The sequence below is a fragment of the Macrobrachium nipponense genome, chromosome 44 (assembly GCF_015104395.2).
Source record: "Macrobrachium nipponense isolate FS-2020 chromosome 44, ASM1510439v2, whole genome shotgun sequence".
Lineage (NCBI taxonomy): Eukaryota > Metazoa > Arthropoda > Malacostraca > Decapoda > Palaemonidae > Macrobrachium > Macrobrachium nipponense.
In genome coordinates this window covers 38,250,075-38,268,186 of record NC_087221.1, presented here as the reverse complement: position 1 = coordinate 38,268,186, position 18,112 = coordinate 38,250,075, and the positions used below count along the sequence as shown (strand labels likewise).

The window sequence follows — 18,112 nt, the reverse complement described above, 5'->3', positions numbered from 1 at the left end:
TTGGTATCTAAACTTTGATTGATAGTTAATTATCAGCAACAACATTAACAGAATTAAAATTATGAATATTTATGAAAAAACGGAAGCCAAAATGAAGCCACTAACATGCATTGTTAAAGTTAGAAAGATATATGAGTATATGGTAATAACTAGTAAATAATGGTTTTCTCCCGACAATATGATTGCTATGGAGAAAAAAAGGTGACGTCTCACACCACTTGTTATTTATTCATGTTATCATAGCTATGTATCCAAACGTGTATCCATGATCGCCATTCTAAATAGTCTAATCATTTGGATGCGTGTTAAAACTGACTACATGTGCCCGGGCTCATAAATAACATATGCTAACATAAGCTCACGTTATCAATCAGGACTACACAATTCATGTTTGAAAGTGACACTGTAATTGATTTAAGTAATTGTCTGAATACACATTTCGGGCTTGGAATATGTATAAGATTGTTTATAATCATTTGGAGCAGTCTTGTATACTTATGAGGAGCAAATTAAATCCAGCATTAGAAACGGGTGTTTTAATTTCATTCTCTCTCTCTCTCTCTCTCTCTCTCTCTCTCTCTCTCTCTCTCTCCAGTTCTAGGGGACTGTGATATTAATTCAATAACTTTTCTCAGCTTTCCTCACAGCGGGATTTTCTCGAACTCATTATCCGATACATTTTTAATTAAGCACTATCTCCATTGAAGTGTCAGTGAAGAAAGGGGGCTTATACAGCTTCCTTTCTCTCAGTTTATCCAATTATCGTTAATGATGACGTGAAGGAGTCTTCACGAGGCGGAATCCTTTTTTGATTAAGGCAATTCTCCATTGACATATTTCTTTTTTTCATGGGAATTGACGATTTGGCGGGAGGATTGTTTTCCAAGGGGTATCATGTTTATGTCGCGCTGACTATTAGATTTATTCAAACCTTCCAATTTGTTGCATCAAATGATCAGTGTTTTTGGGTCTCTCTCTCTCTCTCTCTCTCTCTCTCTATGTATATATATATATATATGTGTGTGTGTGTGTGTATTGTATATACGCATGTGTATACTTGTTTGTATATGAGTATGCAAACATGTAATCTTACTATACTGTAATGGGCGTTATGTCTGTCCGTCCGTCTGTCATTCAATCACGGCCAAACGGCTGGTCTGATGGGCATGAAACTTGGCAGGATAATAGTGGGTATCCCTAAATGGGTTTATAATGGGGTTTCATCTAACCCCCCCCCCCCCACCTCCGAGGGGGTTGGGAGTGAGAAGGGATTCCCTGAAACGGAGCTATCTGGTTCTGACCATGAAACGGGGCTGGGTATTCCCTTAGACTTGGTTACTTTACGAATTTATACATAATAGTAAAAAAAAAACTAGCGAGTCACTAATATGAAGCAGCAGATGAATATGCTTTTAGTAAGGACTGGAAATCGCTAGTATGTATAATTCTGTAATGTGCGAGTCTGAGGTATATTTCAGTTTGCTGTTCTTGTAAAGCTAGCTTCAGGTTCATGAGCTGTTACACTGTCTCCTGGCCGCATACTGTAGAATCGATGTACAGGCAATAGGAATGGTGTTGATTATGTTCGGTATACAGTATAATTTAACTTCTTGAAAGCGACTGCAACGTTTTATAATGGAATCAAAGCGTATTTTCGAATATTATACTTGGAGAGTCACTGGTTTGTTTTTCCGCTACAAGGCTTCATTATGTCACCATGGCTATTTAATATTATCGTGGATGGAGCCAAGTCTCCTTTATGTGAGTGAAGTGTGGATATGGACTAGTATCTTGGATGGAGCAAAGTCTCCTTTATGTGAGTGAAGTGGTGATGTGGAAAGCAATTGAAATAAAAAATGTTTAGTGTCGAGAGGGTTTTGTTGAAGTAGTTTATATTGCAAATGAAGATGGAGTGAGAAATGTAGGGATACTCAAACGAAATCGTTAGAAGAGAGATAGATTTACAAAGTGCTCAATAGACTTTATGATGATATGAAAGGTACATTGGAAAGGAAGGACCAATAAGATGTTTCTTGTTGTGGAAGTTTCGTGCACAGAGGCTTATCCATAATTCAAAGATTGAAGGTATAAGTTTGGCATTGACTATTGTGTCCAGCTTGATGTGTATGAAGCCACTGTTGAAATTTGAGTTTACATTTTATTTTATTTTTGTAAACTTATTCTTAGTATCTTTACGAACTACTTCGGGTATTCCCCCTTCAGGGGCATATTCTCGACTCCTAAAAACGTGCGTTCAGGTTGAAAGGTGAGGGGGACAGCGTTAAAAGTACAGTCTGCATGTAGGGCAACTGAATATCATAGACCATTTCTTTCAGCTAATTTTTTTTCTGTGGGGGGCGGGTTGAGTAGGGGGGGGGGGGGGGGGGGGAGTGGGTCAGAAGTTCTGTATTTTGAAGGGTGCTACAAGTTGTATTCTTCAGTTTCTTCATTTTTAAAGGGTGAGAAGTTACATTTAGAAGTTATATTTTGAAGGGGGGGGAGGGGGGGCTTGAGAAGTTAGAGATTTCGTTGAGGTAGGAAGTTCCTTTTTGAAGGAAATTTGGAAGAATTATTTTAGTATTTATATATATATATATATATATATATATATATATATATATATGTGTGTGTGTGTGTGTGTGTGTGTGTGTGTGTGTGTGTGTGTATATATAGTTTGTTTATGATATATGTAAATTTGCGTATACTGTATATACAGAAATATGTTATAATTTTGTAACTATATTTGTATATACGTATTTACATATATATACATACATAATCTAAAACGAAAAATCTAACCCTCATGCCGAAAGGGAAGCACGAAATCTATAATGGGTTTTTGTATTTTTTTTTTTTACATGGGAAAAGGGGTCGAATGTCCCCCCACCCAACCTTATTTTCCTTAATGTTACCGAGGTTCCAACTTCGGTACAGAGTCTCAAAAGAAAAAAAAAGTATAAATAGATATACAATTCGGTCGTAGTTTTTCCACTCATAGATTTACATGTATTGACTAAACGGTCATCGCCCTCTGTTCGTACATCCAGGAATATGCAATCACGCCTCTCCATGGCAGTAGGAAATAATACGCAACATTATCCAGTTCCTCGAACGTTACCTCGTCTTGCCGATGCCGGTGGGCGTGTATGTGTGTGTGTGTGTGTGTGTGTGTGCGTACTGCATGTTGTTTCAGGCAAATCTCAAAAGAAGACTTCACAGATGCTTGAACGCCGAAGCGCTGGAGTTCGGTTAAAACCATCGGCTCGGGATGATGGTGTGTTCAATTATGCAGGCGGGCGGCTTCTCCGGAACGCCTCGAATTCGTCGGAAGGAGGAGGATTCTAAGTTAATTCCTATTTCCAAGTCGCGTTTGTTTTCCGCCGTTCTGTTTGGCTGCTGTTTAATTGATCGCGTCGGAGATTGGCAATCTTATTTATTTGGGTTATTTTCCACTAAGGTGGATATGCAGTTGATTACGCTTTCCATGAACTTGTATAATTCAATATTACCATTGGTTGAAGTCGAATATTTTATGATGATACCTGCTGATGCAAATTCCCCTTAGGGGGAATATAAAGCTGCTGGCGGTACTTTGGTTTTAAGGGGAATATAAAGCTGCTGGTGGTACTTTGGTTTTAAAGGGAAATATAAAGCTGCTAACGGTATTTTGGTTTTTAGCGGGACTATAAATCTGCTGACATTACTTTGGTTAGGGGGAATATAAAACTCCTGACGGTACGGTTTTTAGAGGGAATATAAAGCTGCTGGCGGTACTTTGGTTTTTAGGGGAATATAAAACTGCTGAAGGTACCTTGGTTTTTAGGGGGAATATAAAGCTGCTTACGGTACTTTGGTTTTTAGGTGGAATATAAAGCTGCCGGTGGTACTTTGGTTTTTAGGGGGAATATAAAGCTGCTGACGGAACTTTGGTTTTTAAGGGGATTATAAAGCTGCTGACGGAACTTTTTGGTTTTAAGGGGGAATATAAAGCTGCTGACGGTAGTTTTGTTTTAAGGGGGAATATAAAGCTGCTGAAGGTACCTTGGTTTTTAACGTGGTGCCAATGAAGACAGACATACCCAGGAAATATATATTGGTAACCACCTAGCCAATAAAAGCCAAGTTTCCGTCGAACGTTCATTGGCTTCTTAATAGAATCGTAAGAATATGCAGGCTGTTACTCAAAGTATATTTCAGGGTATTAATTGGCGATGTTTTTGAATGAAATTATTCATCCATGCCATCTATAAACACCATATCGTTGTAGTAAAATATACGTATTGCATTGAAGGCAGCGTCCTTTCCTAAGGTGATACACCAATTAAATTGATAAACGCTTTAATATGATGCATTTTCCGTCGATGGCAAGCGTCCAATAGGGAGCTGATACAAGAAATAAGTAACCCATTTCAAATAAAAAGATTATTTTGTTTAAATAAAGATATCTTTCGGGCCCCAGCTGACACATAAACGAATTAAAGCCGACCTAACTAGACATTCTCTTCGAAGCCCAAAAAACAAATTAGGCCTCTTTAAATAAAAGATACCTGTGTCCTGTCGATGACACCTTCCAATCCCCTGTCCTACCTCAGAAGTTGCCTCGGAATGCAGAAATAGAGCTGAAGCCGGGGGCCTCTGGAATTTGAATAATGTCGGCTCTAAATCAAAGGATAACCCACCATTAACGACCCCTCCCCCCTCAAGGAGCGGTAAGGAGTGTGGTCGTGGTGTCCTTAGGGGGTTTTGGTCAGCGGGGCTCGGATGGAAATCACTTTTGCTCTCTGGGTATTTATATCCTTCATTCATCGTCGTATCTAGATTGAATGCCCACTCCGGCGGCCGCGGCCTTATCATCTTTTATGGCGCCGTAAATTGGCCTCGACGTTATCGTCGTCAGGTGAAACGGCGATTTCTCGTATGTGGTCGTCATTGAGTGCAAGCACAGGCACAGAGAGAGAGAGAGAGAGAGAGAGAGGAGAGAGAGAGAGAGAGAGAGAGATATTTGGATTTGTCGTGGCTTGGGTGAATGTCATGTGGGATACAGAGACAGTCGGAACGAAAGAGAGGGAAGTGAATTTCAAGAGAGAGAGAGAGAGAGAGAGAGAGAAGAGAGAGAGAGAGGGAGTGGGGGGGAGGGATTTGTCGTGCTAAGGTGAATGCCATGGGATACAGAGACAGGCGGAACGAAAGAGAAGGCAGTGAATTTCAAGAGAGAGACACACACAAGAGAGAGAGAGAGAGAGAGAGAGAGAGAGAGAGAGATTTGTCGTGACATGGGGGTGAATGTCATGGGGTACAGAGAAAGACGGAACGAAAGAGAGGAAAGTGGATTTTGAGAGAGAGAGAGAGAGAGAGAGAGAGAGAGAGAGAGAGAGAGAGAGAGAGATTTGTCGTGGCTTGGGTGAATGTCATGGGATACAGAGACAGACGGAACGAAAGAGAGGGAAATGAATTTCAAGGGAGAGAGAGATTTGTCGTGCCATGGGTAAATGTCATGGGATACAAAGAAAGACAGACAAAAAGAGAGATGAGTGAATTTCAGTTAAATAATTTGTACATTCACTACAGAGAGGAAGACAGGAATATTAGGTGCATAAGTATTCATAATAAGTATGCGACAAAGAGAGAGAATTCTATGAGTTTCAAGTAACATGGCATCTCTTACAGAGAGAGAGACAAAGAGGGAGGAGTAAATTCTCAGTCAATAAATATGTTTAAGTGTTCTTCGCCAGGTTGTCTCGATGTTTCAGGTCAAGAAGAATACACGAATAATTGCAAAATTGTTTTTAGTTTTTAGTGCGATTTTCTGTCATCCTAGTTCCATCTGTATCCTAATTTCTTTCAAGTGCACATCGAGAGACTTGTTTTTTTAATACATTAAGAGTTAAAGAAAATAATTTGATAATTCTTTTTCTGAATAGATATCCCACTTGATTTTTAATATGTACAAAGTCTCTTTCACTTCAGTCTCCTCATTTTATTTTTTTTTCTACTTTCCATGTAGGATAAATTCCCCACAAATTCAAATATCCTTAAGTGAAGAACTAAAACTGAGCAAAGATAGAAAAGAATGATATATAAAAATAAAGAAAAAATCAAACAAAGCTAAAGATGCACTTGAAAGAGAAATTGCGAACTGAGAAAAATAAAGCAAATAACGTAACAAAAACGTAATGACACTGAAGTAGTGGCGAGATAGGTTCAGGGGAAACGTTTCTTGGTACGTTGAAACTTGTCAGAAAAAACGTTTGCAGAAAACAGGCCAATTAATGTAAATTTTTTCCTCTTCTTCTTCTTTTTCTTGTAGCTCGGCCTGACCTCATTAAGGAACCTGCTGCTTTTAAAGGTTGTGAATGGATGGGCCTCTCCAGAGCTGGTTAATAGTCGAGAGAATGGAGTGCTCTAAGGAGTATCTCGTGCGGAATTATAGAGTTGTTTGCGCCGCTCTCTCTCTCTCTCTCTCTCTCTCTCTCTCTCTCTCTCTCTCTCTCTCTCTCTCTGTATCGTATTAACTTGATAGTCTCCTTCAAGGCGGAGTCGTGATTTTAACTTCATTACAAAGTTTGTTTTATGTGTGCATTCGTAGATATATATATATATATATATATATATATATATATATATATATATATATATATATATATATATATATATATATTATATATATCCTGTTTACTTGGCTGGTTTTCGGATCTCATTGACGCTCACAAATGTCCCCTTATTAGCAGCCTTATTTTGGGTAATTTCAGTCCTTCCATCATGTGGATTTTTACTACCAATGTAAAGAGACTTTCGAAGAAGGTAGTTCTACTGTGGCTATATCCCGTCTGTGCGATTTCATTCCCCCAACCCTCTCCCCCCCCCTGTTTTTTTTTACACGAAAATCTTATTTTTTGTGGGCCTACGTGTACTTGCGCGCTCATCTTTAAAATGAAATATCTAGACTTTTCGTGTTACCTATTTTTTTTCTTCTTCCCTGAACAGCAAAATATGCCATTTCCTTTTACACTTCCGTTTAAAATTTTTTTTTTTTTTTTATTATTTTTTACAGTGTTATGCATTCCTTTCTCTAAAGCTCAACCTTCCACCCTAAACTTACCTCCCTCCTCCTCCTCCTCCTCCTCCTCCTCCTCCTCCTCCTCCTCCTCCTCCTCCTCCGCCTCCTCCTCCCTTCCTTCCTCCTCTTCCTCCTCCTCCTCCGCCTTCCTCCTCCTCCTCCTCTTCCCCTCCTCTTCCTCTTCTCCTACTCTTCCTCGATCCTCCTCTTCCTCCTCCTCTTCCTCTTCTTCTTCCTCATCCTCATCCTCTTCACCGGAAGATTAGATTACTTCCTGTCGCCATCTGGTTTCCTTCCCTGCAATGGCAATTTTACCAGTAAATTAGGAACCACCCACGATTACATATATTCAATTTCGGGGGTCCAGGTCATCGTAATTTTAACGGATTCTGGGAAATGTTAATCGGCTCATTTTAGTCGGTATTGTTTTGCTGCCTTAACCTTTGCCAGTGTGGATAGGCTTGGATTTTGGGTGTGCTTGCTGTTTGATGATGCTGCTTGGTTGTGTTAAAGTTGATTTATCTGAGTAACTCTCTCTCTCTCTCTCTCTCTCTCTCTCTCTCTCTCTCTCTCTCTCTCTCTCTCTCTATTAATTTTATCTCTCAGGCCATTTTCTTAGATCTCCTTGTTCTAGATGGTCTTTGTTCAGTTGTATAATTATGAATAAAAATGTTGGTCTCTCTCTCTCTCTCTCTCTCTCTCTCTCTGCCCTGTTGCACATCGGTAACATACAAAATGAGAGACATTCTATAAAATCCTCCTTCCTTTTTTATGTAAGTAGTGAACTAGTTACCTAGTCGTGGGTCGAATAAATGGTATGGAAAAGAGAGAGAGAGGGAGAGGAGAGAGAGAGAGAGAGAGAGAGAGAGAGAGAGAGGAGAGAGAGAGAGAGGGCAAAAAAAAAATTTTTTTTTTTTTTTTTTTTTTGCATCATGGTCTGCGCTACAATCCGTGCACCATATTACATGTCACAGAATGTATAGTGCATAGGTGCTGTAGATGGTTAATATAATAGAAAGCAAATGTATCATCAAGATATTACCGAACGGTCTTCTTCCGCTTGTCAAATTTCATTGCTTTTATTGGCCGGTGCCTCCGACAGTGCCTTCGGGGGTAATGGAATCAAAACAGGTTTCGAGAATGCAAAGAAAACACGAGCGGTGCCTTCCGGAGGAGAGGGGGGGGGGGGAGAGATAGAGAGAGAGAGAGAGAGAGAGAGAGAGAGATAGGTCGTTTTGAAACCCTGTGGGGAGGGGGCGCTGGGGGTTGGGGCGGGGTTGCCAAACGAATTTTGGACAGCACGGGAACTTTGGCCCGGGTCTGTCGCCCGGTGAATGTGGGGGGGGGGGGGGGGTGTGAAACTTTCTGTAGTGGTGGTGTGCAGATGTCATGAATAAGAAGGAATTGAAGAGGACTCATTCTTGTTTTGTTTTTTTGTTTTTTGGGGGGGGGGGGGTGGGGGGGGGGGGGGTGCTAAACGAAGAGGGGAAATATAAGTATGTATGTTTATAGACTTTATACATATGTATACATCTCTCTCTCTATAAATACATACACATATCTGTGTGTGTATATATATATATATATATATATATATATATATATATATATATATATATATATATATAGAGAGAGAGAGAGAGAGAGAGAGAGAGAGAGAGAGAGAGAGAGAGAGAGAGAGAGAGAGAGAGAGAGAAAGCCCCCATTGTCTATAAATATATATATATATATATATATTATATATATATATATATATATATATATATATATGATATATATACACACATATATATACGTTTAATATCCACACAAGAAAAAAAGACTTGCAACAACCATCTGGAGTTCTTTACCTGGCAAACTTGCCCATAAAATATCACTGCAAGAGAGCGTTAAATTTTTCTCGCGGATTACACGACAGTAAACTATTGGCCAAGTTTGGTCATCTTACAGGTCCCGGGGGACGTGTTTGAGGTGTTTGTTTGTTTGTTTGTCGACAAAGTCTTCTCGGCAAATGTAGTGGTGTATTTGTTATTTGAAAGTGTTTGTGTTCGTTTCTTGGGAGTCTTCGATGTTTTTTTTTTTCTTGTACTCCAAGTTTATTTTATACTTTTAGATTGTGGAGATTGCCACAAAATCCGTATTTTTTTTAATACGGGACTGTTGTAAAATTCGTATCTCTGTGTTTGCTCTTATTTTGTCTCTTGTTTATGTTCTATACATAAGAGCCAAGTTGACGCCAGTTTCATTCAATATTCTCCACCTGGTGTTTTGAAAATGACAGAATAATGTTTTCCTTACAATTCAAAGAGACTAAGTATGTGCAGTGTGGTGAATATAAATTCATAAACCCCCAAAAAATACTCAAGTGATAAACTGGGTAATAGTGAAATTGTACGATTTTCATTTTTTTAATGTAATTAATCTTCACGGATGTGGTCTTATGGTGCCATTATAGCGGTAGGTTTTGTTTTACTTTTGGAATTAATGCTGTGAAAAAAATAATGATTTTCCAGTACTAATGTGATTAACGACTACCCCACACGGAGAGATGGTCCTTCACTGTGTGATATTGTGTTATGAATACAGTTTTACCTGCTAATTTTTCCGTTGTTAGCACCATATCGTTGTCCGTGCGTGGAATAAATCAGGAGACGTTTATAGATAGCATACGCAGTGTGGTTCCTTACTTTTTGCCTTCGAACGAAGAAATCACATAACCTCATATTACTAGCTTTGAATGACGTCTCAGAAATCACATAATCTCATATTAACAGCTTTGAATGACATTAGATTCCCGCTGTAGAGTGTTACAGTAAAACTTCCCAAAAAAAGGTTGGAAATGTCATGATGACTTAAAATCCTTTTTTTACCTCTTCTCTCAACAGATGGCGCCACCCAGAGACCACAAGTTCTCGCTCTTCAGAACTTACTGGTTGGTCTGGGCTGTCCTCTTCCAAGCTGCCGTCCATGTGGATTGCCCCAGGGGATTCACAGCAAGGTAGGCTCGGGATTTATTAGGATTTCAACTGTTTTTAATATTTTGTTTATATTTTTTTGTATGCTGTGCATGGCTATATCATTGTCAGCAGCAGGAGTATGTAGCAGTGGTATAAGACAAGTCGAACATACCTGAGGATTTATAGCAAGGTAGGCTCAAGATTTATCAGGATTTCGAGTTTTTAGTGTTTTTTGTATATGTTTTCGTCATAGTATGCTGTGCATGACTATATCATTGTCAGCAGCAGGATTATATAGTAGTACTATAGGACGAGTCGAAGAGGCCTAGGACTTACCAACCACCCACCTCCCTCCACAAAAACCAACAGTAAGTTCCAAGGGTCAGGTCGTGAATGCGATTAATGTAACCCCCCACCATACCTGTAAAACGTTAAAACGCTTTACATTCGCGGTTTATGCGCGCGTCGCCATCAGCATGCAGTAAATCCCGAAGACATGATCCGAGCAGCCTCTGGTGGGTAATGCAGATTTAAGCCAGAAGCGCAAATGGTTTGCCGTTCACATTTGCATATTTCAATAGCGGCGGAAGAAGTGATTCTCCATTTTTATGGGGTGAACGAAAACTGTGGGGGGTTTAACTGCTTGTGGGAAGCACTTGCGTGCTGCTTGCCGTGTTAAGTAGAGATAGGTTTTAGGTTTTGAAGAACATAAAAGACTCATGACTGAAAAATTTTGAGTCTCTATATTTAAAATAATAATAACGTATTGATGTCAAAATGGCCTTTAGACTGAAACCAGGAACATTAATAATGGAAAATTTCGATTTATTACCAAATATAGGTTTTGGTTTCCAGAAAAAAAACTCGTGAACTAAAAAAAATCCGAATCTTTTTAAATCTGAAATAATAATTATTAATGCTGAAATGGCTAGACCCTCAGACTGAAACCAGAAAAATTAGTCATCATATTAAATTATGATTTATTGCCAAATAGGTTTTAGGTTTTAAGAACAGAAAAAAAACTCATGATTAAATATCCGAATCTTTAAATATAAAGTAATAATTATTGATGCTTAAATGGCTACGCCCTTAAACTGAAACCAGAATAATTGCTAATCCTAAATTTTGGTTTATTACCAAATTTTCCAGTCCTGTCCAATCGAAATTTAGTTGTTGCTAAGAAAGGGTAAATGACCTTTTTTTTGTTGTGACGCCAATTTGATATTTAATGTTTTTCTCAAGTCCTTTATGTTCGTAGAGATATTTCAGTTAGTGTAGTCTTCCGAGAAGTAAGCTGCAGCCATAAACTTTATATTGAAAAATGGTAAAAAAAAAAAAAATACTTTCAAGAAATAAAAACTGATCAAGAGAGCACTTCTGAATATCCAGAGAAATGCGACACTAAAACCATTTTTGTCTCCCATGTTAAGTAAACACACACACACACTTACACACACACACACACACACACACACACACACACACACACACACACACACCTACACACCTTCCTGAAAGCTTAAAGTTGCATATAAAAATTTCGTCTCTTTCATAGTCTTTTTTTTTTTTGAGGGGGGCGGGGGGAATCTCAGATAATATGGAAATCAGTACAAATGTTGCATCCGGCTTGAGAGCTCTGTTAATGGAACTTAAGGGACTTTTGTCATTGTGGATATTAGGAAAGCAGTTGCTTCTCTCTCTCTCTCCCTCTCCCTCTCTCTCTGCCATGTTTCCGGGGAATGGAAAATGAACATTCAGTAGGATATATCATATATTATATTTGTATGGTTTAAGGAATTAAAAAGTTGAGTTTTTACTCGTGTAATAACTAATATTTGACTATAATGATAATGAGGATGATGATGATGATGATGATGATGATAATTATTATTAATATTATTATTAGTATTATTATTATTATTATTTTGTTGAAAATAACGGCAGTTTTCAACGAATTAATCTTACAAAGGGTCTTTTCAATGCTTCTGATAATTCGTTTTTCTGACTCAGCCAGGTTGTTGAGTAGAATTCCAATATTCATATTTGTCAAAAATATTCTATCAAAAATATGTAATAAAATATTTTTGACAATGACGCATAATATTGGAATCCTACTCAACAACCTAGCTGAATCAGAAAAACGAATTATCAGAATATTTTAATAGACCCTGTATAAGATTAATTCGTTGAAAAACTGCCATTAATTTCAACAAAACATGTATCAAAGAATATCTGCTCCCACCATATTATTATTATTATTATTATTATTATTATTATTATTGTACTTAGGAAGCAGACCCTCTCTCAAGCATACTTTATTAAAAGTAATGGCTACTTCAGCAGCGTTACACTGTAGAGATTCTTCTCTATTTTGCGAATAGCGGCTTTTTCAGTGCTACTTAAACAGGCTAGTAGAGCGCCTATAGAGGTCATGGTAAATAATAACTTTGATGACTATGGTATCATAGTTTATCTGTAAAATTCAAATATATACACCTATTTTGACCCTGTATTTTACCATGACCTCTATAGGCGCTCTACTAGCCTGTTTAAGTAGCACTGAAAAAGCCGCTATTCGCAAAATAGAGAAGAATCTCTACAAGTGTAACGCTGCTGAAGTAGCCATTACTTGTAATAAAGTATATTATTATTTTATTATTATTATTATTATTATTATTATTATTATTATTATTATTATTATTATTATTATTATTATTATTATTATTATTATTTAAGATGAACCCTGTTCATATGGAACGAACCCACCACAAGGGCCATTGGTTTGAAATTCAAACTTACCAATTATAAGGTGTCATTTGGAAAAGTAGCAGAAGGTAACATGAAATACAGAAATTCTAGATCAGGTAAGAAAAGAAAAATAAATTTAAAAAATTAATAAATAGATAAAAACGTAGGTAAATTCTAAAATACTTTATTTTTCAAAGATAAATAGATAAGACGTAATTAAATAGACAATGCAGCCAAAACAGGCTTCATTTTTTTTTTTTTTTTTTTTTTTTTTGTATAGCCTGATTGTTTATTCTGACATTCCCTTTCCAATGACTGATTTGAATTACACGGAAGACCTTTCGTTATTATTATTGTCGATATTACTTTTCTTGTCCCTGTTGTCAAGTGCCGGTAGAGATAACCAATTTCTTGTTATAACTTGCACATTTTGACCGAGTAAGAAAATCTTAGTGCATTTTACTATCACTTCTAGTAGTGCCGAGATAAACCGCTATTACTTACCACTACGATATTTAAGAAGATCCCCTTCTTCCCCACTTGAAAATGGCCAGCCATCAGACCATCGAGGCGCGACGCCATTCTACAGTAATCCAATCAGTCATTCACCAGTATGTCATCGGCTTTCGAGAACGTGACGAGGGGCGGCGATCTCTCCACGTCCCCCAGCTCAGAAACTTAATTTTGCCGAGCTCTTCACGTTCGAATTCATTTGTGATTGATTGTCAGCGTAGAACCAAGCATTTTCGACACTGAATTGGTAATCCGGCCTCCCTAGTTTATTAATGGTCATGAATATGGAAGCGCTGGGTGAGGAATAAGGAAGGGTTAAGCTGCCGCTGCTGCTGGCGCGTTTTATCCAGCGACTCCTTCTGCTGATCATTGCCGGATGGGATGGATAGTATCTCATGCTAGGTTTTGACAATGGCTATATTTTTCATTCGATTACTGAGGAAAATATACACTCGTTAGGCATTGCAAACGCTGTTATCATACGTAATAGTCTTTTTAGTTATTATTTGTTTATTTATTTATATTTTTTTTACAACACTGAATGACTGTCGGCCTCAACGCCATGCCTTTGGTGCCAAATATTTCTGCGTTCATCAGCCATTCAAGTAAAAATCTGGAAAAATGAACTGTAGTGGTTTGATAAAGATTTTATTTGATTATAGTACAAGTTTATTGTGCATGAACGAGAAATTGAAGAATCGTTTTATAGTGCCACGGTGCTTATCAATTTATTATTTCGTTGAGGAACAATGGAAGTATATATGCCTCTCTTTCAAGACAAAGGAAGTTTGGACACAAAAGTAGCTTGCGTACAATGAAGGAGGAATGAGCCAATATTAAAGTTATTGTTTCACGACTCAGTACAAAGAAAAATACTCGCGAAAGCGAAACCACGAAACGGAGGACAGAGTTTACGAAGGAGAATCGTTTGTAGAGGATCAGCTGCGAGATAAGTGGGAGAGCAACAAACGAGAAATATCAGAGAGAGAGAGAGAGAGAGAGAGAGAGAGAGAGAGAGAGAGAGAGAGAGAGAGAGAGAGAGAGTGAAGAGGTTAATGGCCTGCGTTTAAGAGATGAGGGCTAATGAGAGGTTTTTTAGGAAACCTGAACAAGAAGTTCGAAGCAAAAAGGGAAGATGCTGTGGAGTGGAAGCAATTCGAGGAAGGGAAATATCAGGCGAAAAGTTTTCTTGTAAAATGAATTTCGAAATTGTCCCGTAAGAGTGCGCCGCTCTGTCGATGCTAGGAGTGTTTAAAAAAAGTGATAAATTATCAGTAATTCGTAGATTTGATCATTGATAGAAACAATGTAACTTAATATATCTTCATTTTAGCAATTCCCTTCGATATAATCACTGGAATTGCCTTTGTAATGAGGTTAGGTCATATTACGTCATGCGTGACTGACTTCTTTCCGTAAGCTATACTATTTCGAAGTAAGGGGAAACGAAGCAAATGCCTCACTTCTGCGAATAGGTGGCAAAAAGGCAAGTTTTGAGAATCGTATGAACATTATTTTGGTCATCGTACCTCGAAAGGTGTTCAGGAAGGAACGGGTAAAGGTGTGACTGGTGGCGGGAGATACAGAGAACAGTGGTCCTTCGGAAAAGGGAAATTATAATATGAATGAAGTGTTGATTATGAGAAATCAATCAAAAGGTTCATTACGCTAAAGAAATATAAAAGGGGTCAGGTTATGAAAGTGGGAATTTACGAAAGAAGGATGAGAAGAGAGTACAAAAAGAATCGCATGGCTTAGTTGTGAGTTATATAACTGTTGTCTGAAAGGTACAAGAATAATGGATGATATATGTATGCTGGTGCTTCATAAGCCACGCTGAAAATGGTAGAGCCTGATTGAAAGAAATATGTCGGGAGTGTGTTATGACTGGCGCAGGATTAAACGTGATTCGTAGCTTTGGTAATGAAAGTCATGCTATAGTAGATTCACATCAACCGTGCATTTGATGTCTATGCCAGTCCCTTACGACGTTCCTGATTGGCTGCTGATGGGTGGTTCTAGGTTCCACCTCTCCTGAGGGATACGTCTTTCAAAAGTATCTCTCAGGAGAGGTGGAACATATACATCCTGCCTATGTGAACTCTCGAGAGAGACTAAGAGTTTCCAGCCCTGTGATTGGCTTATCAACAGCCAATCAGGAGCGTCGTAAGGGACTGGCTTAGGCATCAAATGCACGGTTGATGTGAATCTACTATAGTAAGAGCACTGGCCAGGAATCAAGATGCTAAGTCTTCTTTTATGTTTTCTTTATGATAATCTGAGGGGTAATTTAGGACAGACAAAAAGCATGAATGAAAGATTCTGTCATTAGAGAATTACTGAAGCTTACCACTGATAGTGAGAGTATACGGGAAAAAAAAATTACGGACAAAAAAGTACAAAAGAAAGACGACAGAAAATACTAACAGAATTGAGAAGGGCTTTAGAAATTGAATGGATCTGGTCTGTCATAAAATGAAGATTATTATGAATAATGGAAGACTGGAGCTGACGTGTATAGCGACGGTACAAATTTTATAAAGGGCTGCGGGGGATGACGGAAGGGGAACAGCAGGAGGTTTGTAGGAGACGAATCTCAATTAATTTGCAACTCTAGATTGCAGGAAGGAAGGAACTGCTCTGCCGAGTCTTTGTTGGATATTTCTAAATAACGAATTACTAAATAGAACCCAGTAGCTGCTTACCTTTGAAATGAGAGTAATTTGAAGCCAGGAAAAAAATAGTGTTCCAAAACAATTGGAGTAGTTTACTCTTTCCAACAGAATGTAAGTATATTTTGAATATATATATATATATTATATATATATATATATATATATATATATAGTATATATATATGTATATTTATATATAATTATATTATATAATATTAATATAATACTATATATTATATATTTGTATAATATATTCTAAAATATATATTATAATATATATAAATAATATATATATATATATATTCAAAATGATACTTACATTCTGTTGGAAAGCGTAAACCTACTCCAATTGGTTCAATTGTTTTGGAACATTATTTTTTCCTGGTTTCAAATTACTCTCATTTCAAAGGTAAGCAGCTACTGGGTTCTATTTATATCTCATATATTAAATTAATATATAATTCTATATATATTTATATATATATATATATATATATATATATATATTATATATATATTATATATATATAACAATAGAAGTAAGAATATTTGACATGTATATACCAATAGAAGTATATTTTTAATATGTAGACACTTTTTTATATAAATGTACTTTACCGATGGAAATAAGTATATTTTCTACATGTAAATTCCAATGGAGGTAAGTTTATTTTAATATATATTTGCCAATGTAAGGAACATAACAAGATGAAGGTACTTTATATTACCCTAATACGATTTTGTGTGTGTTAGGAAGTTTGAATCAATGATAAAGATATCAATATCACAAACATACCGTTTGTACTTTTGATCTAATTGAACGCATCTTACAAATACCGTAGATTTGCATGGAAGCACGTATGTGAATTTAGACGATATCTCATCCATATTATTCTCAAATGTTCTCATCTCCTGCCTTCAATATATTTCCATCCTCGTTTAAATTTACACATTTCACTAAGATTCTCAAATGTTCTTATTTCCTGCCTTCAATATATTACCATCCTCGTTTAAATGTACACTTTACATCCAGATTATCAAATGTTTTTATCTCCTGCCTTAAATATATTTCCCTCGATGAAATTTATACATTTCACCCATATTCTTAAATATTGGTGTCTCCTGTCATAAATATATTTCCCTCGTTGAAATTTACACATTTCACCCAGATTCTCAAATGTTTTTATCTCCTGCCTCAAATATATTTCCATCACTGAAATTTAAACATTTCACTCGTATTCTCAAATGTTTTTATCTCCTGCCTTAAATATATTTCCATTGCTGAAATTTAAACATTTCACTCGTATTCTCAAATGTTTTTATCTCCTGCCTTAAATATATTTCCATTGCTGAAATTTAAACATTTCACTCGTATTCTCAAATGTTTTCATCTCCTGCCTTAAATATATTTCCATCGCTGAAATTCATACATTTTGCCCAGACCCAGATTCGTGAATATTGGTATCTCCTGTCTCAATTATATTTCCTCGGTGAAATATACACATTTCACCCAGATTCTGAAATGTTGGTATCCCCTGCCTTAAATATATTTCCGTCGTTGAAACATATTTCACCCAGATTCGGAAATGTTTTTATCCCCTGCCTTAAATATATTTCACTCGGTGAAATTTATACATTTCACACAAATTCTGAAATGTTGGTATCTCCTACCTTAAATATATTTCCATCCTCGATGAAATTTACACATTTCACCCAGATTCTCAAATGTTTTTAACTCCTGCCTTAAATATATTTCTCTCGTTGAAATTTACACATTTCACCCAGATTCTGAAATGTTGGTATCCCGTGCATTAAATATATTTCCCTTGTTGAAACATATTTCACCCAGATTCTGAAATGTTTTTATCCCCTGCCTTAAATATATTTCCCTCGTTGAAACATATTTCACCCAGATTCTGAAATGTTGGCATCCCCTGCCTTAAATATATTTCCCTCGTTGAAACATATTTCACCAAATTCTGAAATGTTGGTATCCCCTGCCATAAATATATTCGCCCTCCTCTCTTTTTCTTTCAGGTTTATGGCCAACATGTGGGCCATGTTCGCCGTAGTGTTTTTGGCCATCTACACTGCCAACCTGGCTGCCTTCATGATCACGCGCGAAGAGTTCCACGATTTCTCTGGCATTAACGATACCCGGG

The 18,112-nt window shown here is 37.2% G+C and overlaps 1 protein-coding gene across 1 annotated transcript in view; it reads left to right on the top strand.

Annotated features, from left to right (window-relative positions):
* LOC135204203 (glutamate receptor ionotropic, NMDA 2B-like) overlaps window positions 1-18,112 on the top strand; it is a 654,480-nt gene that overhangs the window by 481,923 nt on the left and 154,445 nt on the right. The window contains exons 14-15 of the mRNA XM_064234292.1: window positions 9,943-10,055; window positions 17,988-18,111. Of these exons, the coding sequence (XP_064090362.1) occupies window positions 9,943-10,055; window positions 17,988-18,111 (237 nt within the window). The remainder of the gene's footprint in view (window positions 1-9,942; window positions 10,056-17,987; window position 18,112) is intronic.